This window comes from Panulirus ornatus, chromosome 48 (assembly GCF_036320965.1).
Source record: "Panulirus ornatus isolate Po-2019 chromosome 48, ASM3632096v1, whole genome shotgun sequence".
Taxonomy (NCBI): domain Eukaryota; kingdom Metazoa; phylum Arthropoda; class Malacostraca; order Decapoda; family Palinuridae; genus Panulirus; species Panulirus ornatus.
This window is the reverse complement of record NC_092271.1, coordinates 25,776,490-25,790,583: the sequence shown is the minus strand read 5'-3', so window position 1 is coordinate 25,790,583 and position 14,094 is coordinate 25,776,490. Positions and strand designations below refer to the sequence as shown.

The window sequence follows — 14,094 nt, the reverse complement described above, 5'->3', positions numbered from 1 at the left end:
TGTGTGTGTGTGTGTGTGTGTGTATAGAACTGCCTATTTTTGCTGTACGGGAAGGGAGTTTTACACAAGTAAGGCCTCATCTCTTGAGATTTTTCTACAGACAGCCAACATTTTAAAGTTTTGCACGTTATCCACAGTCGCAGTCCCATCATTCAGTCGATTCCGTTCACGCATACTTCTGGAACTGTGATTGTAGACTGGATGCTAAAACCCCACGTGTTTGTGAGGCAAAAATCACAAGACAGCTATCTAGGATAAGGAAAGAAATTTGATAGCTACTGTAAAGCTGTCTTACTATGCCATCGCCACTAAGCCAACCGACACCCATGCGGTACTGCTGCTCTAGTGGGTGGTGGCCTGCCACATACTACCTATTCAAAAATTGAACCCCTGGTGGGACTCGAACCCACAATCCTTGGCTTAGGAGGCCAATGCCTTATCCATTGGGCCACAGGGGCTTACACTGCACTATATTGAGCTTGCAGTGAAAACCTTAACGATCGTATTTCCATAAAAGCTTAACATTAGAATATATAAACAAGTGTACATTTCAGTAGCTCCGAAAAACAACAGCACATCTCGTCACCATCATTAGTATTTATGAGGTAAAGCCAGTGACCTTATCTACATACCATGGTCCCTTCATATATCGGACAAACTGTTGTGTATCATGTCAGCAGGGATTTGAAAACGAATAAAAGTAATAAGAGAGTGGAACCAGCCGATAAATGTGGCCACCTACGGGAGCTTCGGTTCCAATTGAATTTTCCCTTGCCTGTATGGAACTTTTGTGTTGAATGATTGACACGAGCGTCTGCGAAGCCAATGTGTGTGGGGTTCTGTGTTTCCGTTGTTTCCTTCTGTTTGTTCTCAGTCGGAAGGTTTTATACAATGGAAGAAAATAAGAGATCCGATCATGAGAGAGAGAGAGAGAGAGAGAGAGAGAGAGAGAGAGAGAGAGAGAGAGAGTGTGTGTGTGTGTGTGTGTCTGTGTGTGTGGTGACACGTAACAAGCGACAGGAAACTGAGGACGAGACTATGCGGCAGGCAGACAGACTCATCAATGAAGAGAGAACCAGGCAAGCATAAAAAGAGAGCGACCAGATATCGCAGCTGATGGCAACTCTCAAACCTTGTGCCTCCCATCAGCTGCTGAAATTGTAAGGTCTCCCCCCCACCTGTTCCAATGATTAGTTCAACCTCTTTAAGCTTAATTGGAAAGCTTCTCTTGTCGGTCTTCTAGGTATATATATATATATATATATATATATATATATATATATATATATATATATATATATATATATATATTTTTTTTTTTTTTTTTCCACAACCTATATTACCTCTAAACCATCGGCATGAAAAGTGGTACACACGAATTATCAAGAGCGTCCCTTAAAGGGGAACTTAAGTTCGTTCGGATTAGATTAAGGGCTATACAATCTACTTTCTTTGCCGTAATTTTGCTTGGCTGTTAATCCACAAAAGTGGATATCTTCTTAACATATATATATATATATATATATATATATATATATATATATATATATATATATATGAAGACATCCGATTTCATATTTGATGCGTCACCCTGTCTGCGTTTTCCAAATTTCACTCGATCAGAACTGATATGAAATTGATAGAATCCACAAAATTGTAGGTATCACTTACTATAAAATCTAACCTCATATGTGCGTGTTGATAGGAATTAATAACCATTTATCATAGGCCTAAATATCTTACAAAAGTAGACAAATGGTCATCGGTTCACACAATTATTAGGTTACACTCTGTATTTATATGTATATATATATCTGAACCAGGATACGTTGATGTGGCCGAGAACTACCATTGCATTTCCTTTGCCCTGGACTACTGCTGATTCAAGGGTATGTATCAATGACTGAGGATTCTGATTTCCCATTTCACTTGTTCACATGATTATCATTCTTCCTATCGTGTCGTTGCCGTTCTTGTTAATATCTTTCTTCCGTTCCTTATCTCTATCTTTTTTTATGGTGTTCTTTCATGCGATTCTTATTTGTTTATTGTGTTCTTTCTTGTGTGAAGAATACTATCAATTGTATTAACATAATTAATGAAATATGTTTTTATTAACATTTCCACAACAGAATTTGCTTGACTAGATCTTTTTATTGAAATTCTGTAAATTTGAGAATCCAGTTGAATATATAACAATATTCGTTGTAGATTGTTAAAGAAATACGCTCAATCCTGATTTGTTGGTCAGTTTCATTTGATTTTTGTTCCGGTAAATTGGTTTTCTCTGATTTAGAATTATGAGTGAAAAGGGTCACAAAGACAGTATTCTTTATTCCAGTTAATTTGAAGTTTATTTGAAGTCCATAAGGAAATGATGCATTGGAACAATTCAATTTCATGAATATCCCTTTTGTCACGTTACTACCAGCTCTCTACCATGACTATATTGCGACAGGCCTTAACAGCGTAGATATCAGGCAATGCTCACACGGAAGTCAGTGTTTAGGACATGGCCAATTAACCCCAGTGGAATATCACAGGATAAGGCCTAAGATATCTCTCACAGGCCCTGGTCTTTGTAAAAACTCGTTCATGCTAGCATTTAGGTAACTCTAATCAAACACACCTGCACCAAGTCTTGTCCACTTTCTTCATTCCGTATCAAATTCACCCTGAACTCTTGTAAAACAATATGTATGTTCCTGTTCTTGATTTATCATAAAGCAGACCTTAAAAGCAAACGTTCCTATAATGTGTAATTTGAACACGTGCATTGTTTCAATGACTTTCGTGCGTAACATGATAATTGTATTTACTTCAGAATTTTTTTCATTTTTGTTTAAGATTCTTAAATGGCATTCATCAATGGCTCTTCACCAGAATCGTTAATTGTCTCCCAGTGTATGTCTGCCATGTATCTTTGATAGATCTCATTAACATCTCAAGTGGCCATTTCTAACAATACGAACAGCATTCATATTTCCTTCCACCACTTTCCTCATAACAAATCCAAAGGTGTGCAGTTATCCCTTATGACTCTACACCTACTTCCACTACGTATATACAGCAGTGAAAAAAAAAATGGAACTCAAGGTTGCAGTGTTTAGTTACAGTGCGTCACTTGTCCTCGTCTTCACATGAAAACATGCGACATTTCTTATTTCAAAATTCTTTAAAGCGGTTATAAGATTTCATTTCACACACCTGTACACTGAACATGTCAGATTTGTTGCCTAGAATAAATCTACATCGAATATGAATTACTCCACACAAAATATAAGTAAAATCATGTTCAAGAGGTATGAATCAAAGTGTTTTAGATACCAGTGGAGTTTATTGCGCCACAGTAGTACATAAATAGAGCACTCATTTTCCTCACATTACGAGTATAGGAGCAATACAATACATACAAAGTTTGTGAAAGAGATCATTAAACTCGGAGATTCATACTTGAGAGGGCTTTGTATGACCTGGTGACATGAGAGAATGACAGGCATAGCAAAATATGAAGAGGGTTCAAACACTAAAATGCATAATGATAATAAAGTACTGGTGTCATTCACCAGCTTACTATTGTTCATTATATGATTGGTGTAATTCACCTGTTTATTATTCAAAGCATGATCGTTAGTTTTCCTGCCGATTGAGGGACTAGGTTTTTTCTTCATCTATTAACAGTTCACACGGTTTCACATTTAAGTAGGCACATCACTTTCCAAATACGGCAGTTGAACTGGTATACAGTAAATTACGCGGGTACCAATCATTGAGCAATATGTGCAAGTAGCAAGAAGTTTCACAAATGACAGAAGGCTTTGAAGATTACTAATAAGGTCAATAAGATAGATTGGAAATTGAAATAGAAACAGGGCTTCTGTAATATATCGCTATGGCAGTGGAGGAGTTCATGCTACAAGATGGATCTAGCTAATTTCTCTCTACAGTTAGTTGACAGTAAAGCATCCTGTCACTTGAAATATTGGTCAAAAAGTATTGAAGGCATTATGAACACGGTACTCTACAAAAGGACATACAGTACAGTACAAACTCATGACTACATGTAGAGGAAAATAAGAAAAGGGTGAGGGAGGCAGACTGTAAGCTGTACACTGGCAAAAGGGAGGTGATAATGTGCTCATATTAAATGTGTTGATATCATAGCGTGAAGATATTTACAGTGAGATATATACAAAATATCACATTTATATTCATCTTATACACCATTTAGTGAATGCACACATCTGTCCATTTGGAGTCACAGGTAACTAACACAATCACATTAAGGAGCTATACACACTGGCTCGTACAAAACTTAAGAATACTCATACATAAGTTTAAATCCTATTAGCACCACTTGCAGTTTAAAGAAATCATGAGAATATTGTACTGTATAATGAACATATGAGGATATGATCACTGTAAAATAATGTGAAATATTGATCCTTACAGAACACGAGTGCAGTGAAATAAAAGTTATCTGAAGTATAAAAAAATAGTTTATTAGTAGTATAGCTCTCCCTGAACAATTATTAACATGCACACACTCACATATACCTGACTGCTTTAGTAGTTATAGGTATCAGAAAATATCAAATTCTAAAGTGTTACCCAAAAATTCACCTTATTACTGTATCACAGCCAATTTTACCAGATGAAATAAAATAGGTATATCAAAGTCACTAAATCTTTATATAATGTGAAAAATCACTTTTTAATAAAGAAAATTATTTTACAAATTGTGTATAAAGTAATATAACTGTCATAGACTGTTACATAAGACATCATTAGTTTCAGACTTGTGCACAAAGTATACAATGGGTAAAAAGTGGAGCAGTATTTAGGTAGCAACATAAACCTATAAAAGATTGACCCAATTCAGTGAAATAAATCAATTCTTTCCTCTATAAATGTATTCCATAATCTAAAGGGAAATTTATGGATATGTATGCCAAAAGTTAGATGATCCAATAAAAAAATGTATAAAAATGAAATTTACACCTCGAATCAAAAAAATTTTATTCACTAATAAAATCCATTACTTCAAAAACAATTTCAAATGCTAAACTGGCAGACTACCAAAGATATTTTCTCCTTTAGCATACATTCCTCCTTTCAGGTACATAGGACATAGACTGGTCACTTATACCTTAACCAGGTCCCATCATACAATGGGTTGACATCAGATTATCTCCTTTGTCATACAGATATATGACAGCACACTGAGATCTCTTTATTTTGCTGAGCTCTTCTGGACTACATATAAATCTTGGAGCATTTACCAATATTCCTAGTAACAGATAAAGAAGCCTTTTAAATCAAATGAAGTGATAATTTTTTGTGACAATCCTATCACAAAATTTTGATACATAAAATGTCTATTACCTGACAAAGAAGGTTTCACAGGGAAGGAATTCAATTCTGATACAAACTTCACTGCTCCATGAACCAGGACTCAGCTTGCCGATAAGAATTTGAAGAAAACATTCCAGAAATTTTCACCAAACCATTATCAATTACATCGTCTGCATAACACCACAATGATCTTACTACAGTTAATGAAATAAAAAGTAACCAATTCTGAAAATTGACTATCTTAATTCTTAAAAAGAAAGTATACTGTGACCATTCTTATCCATTCCTTGCATTGTTATATCATTTAGTTTACCACAATAATCTCTCCACTCACACAAGGCAGCTGAGTGCACAGTCTAACCACACTAGTCTCGTGTTTAATACCCATATATAGATATAGGCTACAAAGCATCACAGTAATTTTCACTATATTGTGCGTTAATCCAGGAATACCATAGGGAAATAAATTTTCCTACTGGCTCATTTCCCATAAAAAAAGACTGGAGAATTGAAGTATGACAAATAATATACAAATTTAAGAAGTGCCATTAAATACACGAAAGCTCACATTCAGAAGCTACTTAAGCAATAGGAATAATGTTTCGTGCACAGGATTTACTGGACTTCTTAGGAGCTTGTGATAAATACACTTACTTGCTTTGTCAACCCTCTTTAGAGAATTTAAAGCACACATTTCTTATGAATCCTAAAACAGATTCATCAAATTTTTCCATACATGGGGTATTCTTGATCTTTTTTTTTTTTTTTAGAGAAAAACCTTTGATTTTTAATATGTACTTCTTCTTAATGTGTCTACTTATCATTAATCACACATATCCCTGCAAACTGTTCAGTTTAAGTACAAATACTCTAAATACTTTGTCATCCCAAATGTTACTTTTCCAGTAAGATTCATAACTATTTAACATGGTTGTGACACATTAGCCTTATTGAGCAGTGATCAATCAATATAATCATCAATCACATAATATTGTGTAAGGAATTTTCTTCGACACATACTATACACCCCATACACCTTAGTTTACCCATTACCTCATGGATCCATCCATAATCTTCAGGCACATTACATCCCATCATTCCACAATAAAGATTCCTCACTGAGGCTCTTGAGGTAGAGCTTCTCATAATGCCGGGCAATATACACTTGGACCGTAATTCTCTATCATAGAAAATATAGCATATTTTTCTTGCTGTGTCACTTGGGACCCACGTTCATTCAGAGAACCACTGAAAAAAAAGTCACTGAAGCATACTAATGTCTGTATACTCTTACATTCATCACTTTTTGAGCACTTTCCGTTCCTCTGAATAGTACTCAATCTATAAAATGATAAAACTTCCCTGTACATGTCAGCATAGACTTCTCAAAATTCCTTTGGATAACATTTCTTGAGAATTACTGTCTTAGCCTCAGTAGAAATCATACGATTCCTCTGACCTTTTTCTTTGGTTTCGGAAAATACTTCTATGGCTGACCTCTGTTCAGATGCCATATAAGCTATCATCTTCCATCTCATGCTTGGAGCAGGGCTTGCATTTACAGCACAAGAGGCACGGTCCAACAAAGAGAAGAAGGGGAGATGCCACTACAAGAAGCAGACCAAATCCAGCAAAGATTCCTATAACCTGAGCTCGATGCCACAGGACTGAAGCTCGACTGTGACCCAGCTTGTTCTTACAGGGGCCTTTATCATAATGACGCAAGAGGAAGTCATCCTGTTGGAGAAATTTGGAAGAGATCAAATGTTAGCCTTAAACTGAGAAACAGATAAATATATCTAGGTGATAGCATACGATGATATATATATAAGATGTAATGAATATTAGTGTGTCCAATTGGATGATGGCAATACGTATATATAAAATTTCATGTTAAGAGGATTTTAAAAGTTAATATCTTATTCCAAATAATATCATAAAACAACCATCATCATGTGAGGTGCCAAAGTTGATACAAATACTTACATCGAGGGAGGTGAGACAGTACCAGCAGAAAACATGTTTGCATTTCTTGCACAGCATCTGCGCACAACCAGCGTCTCGCTCAATGGGGACTTTGCAGGAGGGGCATCTCTTTATCGTGTCATCATTTGGTACTGCCTGATAAATTCAATAACACATAAGTTGTAGAGATGCTATATTCTTTGTATTAATAAAATGTTATTAGAAGTGTACCCATTACAATTACGGTGTTTTTAACTCATAAACAAAGAGAATCACAACTTAATGCTCATAACACTGAAAAGCTCTCATTATATTAGGAATGCATTTCTTACCAGTGATTCTGCGGTGTCCGCGTGACACGGTTGACTGGGATGCCAAGGCTCACTGCAGGCAGCACAAAAAACTGCAGTGCAAGTAGGACAAGTAGTGCACTGTGGTCCCTCTAACTTGGACATGGGTAGACTAACCACAGTCTCACATCCAGGCATCGGACACCACGCTCTGACTGGGTCCATGTCCACCTCTGTTGAAAACAAAATGTTATGAATTTCACCGCCAGAAAACCATTAAAACATGACGTGTCATTAATCTAAATTGTAATGGGAAAGCTGCTACCGTTAAGTTTGCAATATAAATGAATTCTGTTAGGGATAAACTACATGCGACTTTTTAAAACTATATATCGTACCATTTATTTTTTTCATACACTAGTTTCACCTATCTATATGGCATATGAAAGCTGTACATACCAGTATTCTTTCTAAACTTCAGGTGAAGCTGATACAGTTCACTGCCGACTAAGTTCTCCATCTCTTCAAGGGTTAGTTCCCCACTACAATCACAGTTGGAATCAGGACATTCAATAATGTAGTCCCCCTCACGTATCTTGAGTGCAACATAGACGGCCATACACTGTGGATAAAATAATAAGCAACTTTTAAGTTTCAAAGTCTTTCACACAATGTATCAACAACAAAACATACGTATATCCCTTCAGTCAGTCCTCTAATTGGTTTTCATTCAAACTTAAAAATATTTTAGTTCAATGCAATTTACATTATATGCATGCTGATAATACTGTTTGAATCTATGCATCAACTTACATATTTGCAGAATCGGCATAGGCACTGCTGCAGCTGGTACATTTCCTTAATGGAGATGTCTGACAGGCAAAGCTTGCAGAAAACAGTGTCTTGAGCGAAACCAGAAAACCGTCTTGAGGCCATAGAGGTGGCAGAGGCACATCGAGAGCACCCGCCTCCTTCCCCTTCCAGTTCAACCTGAGGGAACAACATGCTCGAGTCCTTCCGAAGGCGTCGCAGATCCGAGACAACAGAAGGAGACTTATCAATAGTCATCTTATTTGATGTAAATACAGCTGATTTTGATGGTGACATACGTCTGAGGAAGTCCAGCTTGTTGCTCTTCTTGTCCTTCACAAGACGAGTTTGGGCAGCAGTACCTGTAGCTGAGGACAATGCAAGAACTGTGTGGCACTTTCGAATCAGTGGTTCTGGTGAAGTGGCATCCTCATAATTTGATAGACTTTTGACAGAGCCATCGTGCGGTAGCTTTTCTCGAGTATTCTCCTTTTTCTCTTTGACTGACCGGGACCCCTGTCCCGCCCGAAACAGAGACTTCATGCGTGGCATTATGAGCTGAGACTGTGACTTGTTTAACCGGCGACTTGGGTTAAAAAGTTTGATGGCTGTGGGTGAGGTGAGTGCACGGTTGAAGGATGCAGTGGGCACTAGAGGCCGAACACTTGTGTTTTGAGCTGCTGGTCGAGGCTGCTGGATTTCTGAAGGTGGCTGGTAGGTTTGAACAGGTGAAGATCGAGTTGTGACACGTGGCTTGTGAGTGACAGGAGGAGGCTGATGTGGAGGTTGCTGGTGAATAACGGGTGACAGTTGGCGGGGTACGAGGGCTGGTTGGTGGCTAGCCAAGGAATTGTTGCAGCCGTGCAGAGGAGCCGGGCTACAAGCACCGTAAGGCTTGGCAGGAGTGGCCCTTGCAAGGAGTGCAGCCCACCGAGACTCTTGACGCTGGTCGGGTGGAAAAGAATTCCTGTTGTTTACTTTGTTGTTGCGCGAGTGGTGTAGGCTCGTTGGCGTGCGGGAGAGCGGGTGGTGCAGTGGTGACGGCGACGAGGGCGTCTGTGGGATCTGTAGCAGCAGAGGTATGGTGCTCATGATGACGGCCCCTGGGTGCACACCGCAAGGCGTGCAATCACACTCTCCTGGAAGCAGAAAATGAAGCACATGAACATACGTACCAAACAATAAAAACTACTGTACAAAATCATTGGTTTAATTTTGCTTATCAAAAGAATTACCACGACTATTATACCGTTATCACAGATATTGTGGATGTTACTTTAAAGACACACAACGTACAATCTTTCACATGCTGGAACCTGCCCAATCCACTATGAATTTGCTGAGCATGATCATAATCATAACTTCACCATTCAAAATACACCCATCGGAATATGACAAATGATAACCTCTACTGTTACTTACGATTACTAATCTAGCGAGTAAAATGAATACGTTCAGAATTTTCAAAAGTCCAGTACCAACAATAACATGACAGCATAGTCAGTTGGGATGCCACGTTCCCTGTCAGCCACATACATGATATTCAACACAGACAACAACAGAAAACTTGCTATCAGGGTTATAACATTTTAAGATAAATTACAATAGTTTTATTAGTAGTACCACAAGGAATCTCTAAGTCACTTCATATCGTAAGTCTAGTCCAAATACCATATGACAAGTAAGACACTGCATGAGCGTATTTACTTGCTAAGTTATGAATAACAGCAAATATAATATATATATATTTAATCCTTCTCTTTATGTTTCCATTTAAGTATTGATCGGAGAGCAAGTCTACGATACCCAGTGCAATTTCTCGGACCAACCTATCAATAACGTAGCAGCTTTAATTATCTTAAATCTCTATGGAAACCAAAATGTATCTCATCACTTAAAAAAGAAATATTTACGGCTTAGTAAAGACTGTATTGGTGAAAAGATTCTCATGAATATAATGGAACAAAAAGGCGTGACAATCCATACATCAGTCAGAGTGTCGCCATGCAACTAAGCTTAGCCCGTGCAGATTAACACAGCACAGACCGGTCCCACCTTGATTATTTGTTGGAGCTATGAACCATCACGTACATCTTAAGTCACGATGACCATCTGAAAAGGTTTATCTATCTTACCAAAAGTAAATCCGCTCTTTCGGTATCGAAGCGCGTAGTAAAGTTCACAGCACGCAATCATGGAGGGTAGGCTACGTGCGTCATGTCCTTTGTGTGAGAACAAAGTACCGAAGAGCTGAGTATGCAATCTGAAGACGGATCATGTTCCTTTGTACTAGCATATAGTACTGAGGAGATGAGTACCCTATTCAAAGACGGATGACAGAACAATGTTTCATTTCCATACGCTAAGAAAATTTTCGTCTTAAGACATAATTCCACTAAAATATTCTTTTTTTCGTCACAACCACCAGCATAAAACCAACAGCCTCCACAAATCCTTACAAAAATGCAGCCCCCTGCAGCTGGAATTCCATCTCATTAATATTCTAACTCTATACAAAAGCCAACCACATTATTCTTTAACCTACAGTAAAACAAAGTCTTCTATAACCTAAACTAATCCGCGAGTATGTTCAGCTCCGTAACCCTTCATGCTATTCTACCCAGAAACCCCTTCCATGATACATTCTTCCTTAGTTTTAAAAAAGAAAATCTTAAATCATGTTTTGACCAGTATATTAAAGACGTTTTTCTTAAACCACAAGAACTTCCTATCAAAATTCATTACAGTATCTTACAGCCTGGACGCTGTTAGCCTATAATCCATACACTTTAAAGAAGTCACCAAAAAAGCAGCCTAAATTGCCGGCAGCGTGGTGAGGAGTGCCCAACAGGTTTCCAAGCCGCAACACCAACAGTTGACGTCATGCCCAGGAACGTGCCCCAGCTCCCACCTCCTACCACAGAACACAAGTGATGACTTTACCAATGAACGATATCAATCTGTAAGTTAAAGGCCGAATATCAATGTTGATCATATCAACAATGTTTTACATGTCCCAGTGTAAACAAAAAAACACGCTTCTGTGACAGGTGGGTTGACAAAGGGATGATGTTTATGCTAATCAGTATACATTGCACTGTTCACACGAAATACTTTCGGGGAAGCCTTGCATTACTTTCATTTGTCGATCGTTCATCTTGGCTTTCACTTTAAACAGCACAATTCTTCGTATCACGGGTTTATATGCCGATTTGTTCCTTACTTCAAAATCGCTTCATTCAAAAGTCCGGGAACACAGAAACAAGTTTCTGCGTTGTTGCGTCAGATCACCATGATACGTGATTGAAGCCATGTACTCATCGGAGACTACATACATCCCAGAACGCTTACGTTTGTTACAACGACAAGAATTGTAGTGCATAAAAAGAAGAAAGAAAAAAAATGCAGACGCAATTAATATCAAGACAAAATATTGCACTTGTAAAGATAAAAACATGTGCGCGTGACAAACGGAGGAAAAAATGAGGTAAAATGTCATAGGTTAAATCATACATAATACCTTTCAGTGGTAGGTTAAATCATACATAATACCTTTCAGTGGTAGGGACATGGCGGCTTGCACACGTTCGCTCCCTTCTGTGAGCCAACCTTCTCCGCCAAGGCAGTGAAGCTTACATACACAAACTGTGCCCTAGGAGCAGTGACTGAATCACCTTGAGCAACCTTCAGCTAATGAGCACATTGAAAGAATAATATCCTTACGAAGAGAAAGTATGAGTGACTTTTTTTCAGTTAGTTATACATTTACAAGTTTTTTTTTTTTCACTCGGTTGCGAAGTCGATAATAGAACTGAATTACTATAGCATATTAACACAGGCCTTCCATGAAACCCCCGTGGCTAACAAAAGGAATTTCAGAAGGGGACCGAAATGATGTATAACTCAAGAAACTGCGGAACAGAGACCATAAAAAGTAAGATTATGGAAGTTGAACACCCTCTGCCAGCAGACCCAGGCGGGCCACCTACCCACGAGTCTACAACCTCTGATCACGGCAACGCCGAAAGACCATTGGGAGGTCTTGGCCGCTCCTCACCACGCCACACTTCACTCATCCCACACACACCTTACACTTAATTCACTTTTTCCAGACACATGCAACGACCGCGATAAAACTTTTGATCATTATTCATAGATTTCGTTGTGGAGCCGTGAGCTCTACGAAAGTAATTTACATTTCGTTAACAAACACTTTGTGTCTCGTTTGCTAAAGTATATGCAAACAACATATCTCTTTACTTACAAAAAAATCACTGTAACCTTTCCAGATACGAATCACGGCCTAATGTCCAATGAAAGAAAAAGAAAAAATGAAACTGGGTGAATATAAGCGAGGTCCTACATGACGTCTGGCAACACCGACAACACCTTTCAGGGCTGGTGGACCCCCCGTTTCCCGGCCCCACAAGGTTGGGAGGGGAGACAGCAGCCACAACCACCACCACCACCACTGCGTCATCAAAACAAGTCCAGCGGATGCCTCTTGCACCCTCGTCCACAGCTCTCCCAGGTCCCCAGTTCTCACACGGAGGGAGGGAAAAAAGACCTAGGATTTTCAACGTGTAGATTGTAGAACAATAAGATCTTAGGAGCATTCTCCAGACCTTCAATCTTCCAACGATATAACAAAACTCTCGTGTCAATTTAACTTTCAGAGAACATAGCCATAGCACCTCTTTGCTGTAAGTTACGTAACTGTATTGACGTTATCCAGAGACGCGTGTAAGAGCACGATATACAGATTTGATAGATCCTTCTATTCTTTCATTCGATATGCCAATCTTCTATTACTGTCCTGATAGGGTGACGATGCATTTAACAATGTTACTCCTTGCATGCCAAAGAGCGAACTGATATACGCTTTTAGAAGTTGTAAAGTTTCATGTACCAAACATTGCTTAAGTGCTATGAAAGTGAGTCAACCAATGTTTCTAAAGACTTCTTGTCTAACAAATGACAGATACTGCTGTAAGCTTCACAGGCGCCCACAGAACTTAGTTGTAAGGAAGGTCCGTGACGTACACCACCCCACTCTCTTGACAGTATTTTAAATGTCAAAATTTGCTGACTATAAAAATGAGTAATACCAACAGAAATGTAAACATCAGTAAACACACATGTATAGGTCCTGCTATGAGAAAGAAAAACCAACCCTCAGGTTTTCAAGACGGGCTTGAACTGAAAGCGAACAATGATGTCTGAGGATTGCAAAGTCTGAGATAGAGGGAGAGAACACGAGTGGAGGCATCGTAAGGGGACTTTATATATAGACGTTGTCTCTTTCAAGGGAAAACAAGGTTGTATTCGGCCTTGGTGTAGCAGAATGTTTTTTACCAGAGCCGGAGAATCATGGGCAAAATTTGGCCTTGAGTACCTCTGGCAGCTATGACGGGATACGCAGCGATGTAGGCGAAATAATGGGAATTGGAAGGCAAGGGAAGGGTTTCTTGTTGTGCACCTGTGAGAAACATTTTCGTGGGGTTTAACCCCTTTGACCGAACGGTACGACCCTTGGATACGGCGGCCTCACGAGTCACGTTAAAAACCAGGCCATCATACTCCAGGATCATGTCTTTGTCTTCAAGGGATTATGGTGGATTGGTGGAAAGCTCTGAGAGAGAGAGAGAGAGAGAGAGAGAGAGAGAGAGAGAGA

The 14,094-nt window shown here is 38.8% G+C and overlaps 1 protein-coding gene and 1 non-coding gene across 3 annotated transcripts in view; both read right to left on the bottom strand.

Annotated features, from left to right (window-relative positions):
* Positions 1-385: 385 nt before the first annotated feature.
* On the bottom strand, positions 386-458 carry TRNAR-CCU (transfer RNA arginine (anticodon CCU)). Its single transcript has one exon. It is a non-coding gene; the product is annotated as a tRNA-Arg (tRNA).
* Positions 459-3,317: 2,859 nt separating this feature from the next.
* The window catches only part of LOC139763874 (uncharacterized), a 33,794-nt gene continuing 23,017 nt past the window's right edge, over positions 3,318-14,094 (bottom strand). For both annotated transcript variants that reach the window (XM_071690260.1, XM_071690261.1), the window contains exons 2-6: positions 8,424-9,559; positions 8,070-8,232; positions 7,653-7,843; positions 7,342-7,476; positions 3,318-7,092 (exon numbers count right to left, since the gene is read on the bottom strand). In XM_071690260.1, the coding sequence (XP_071546361.1) occupies positions 6,859-7,092; positions 7,342-7,476; positions 7,653-7,843; positions 8,070-8,232; positions 8,424-9,512 (1,812 nt within the window). In that variant the 5' untranslated portion in view covers positions 9,513-9,559 and the 3' untranslated portion in view covers positions 3,318-6,858. The remainder of the gene's footprint in view (positions 7,093-7,341; positions 7,477-7,652; positions 7,844-8,069; positions 8,233-8,423; positions 9,560-14,094) is intronic.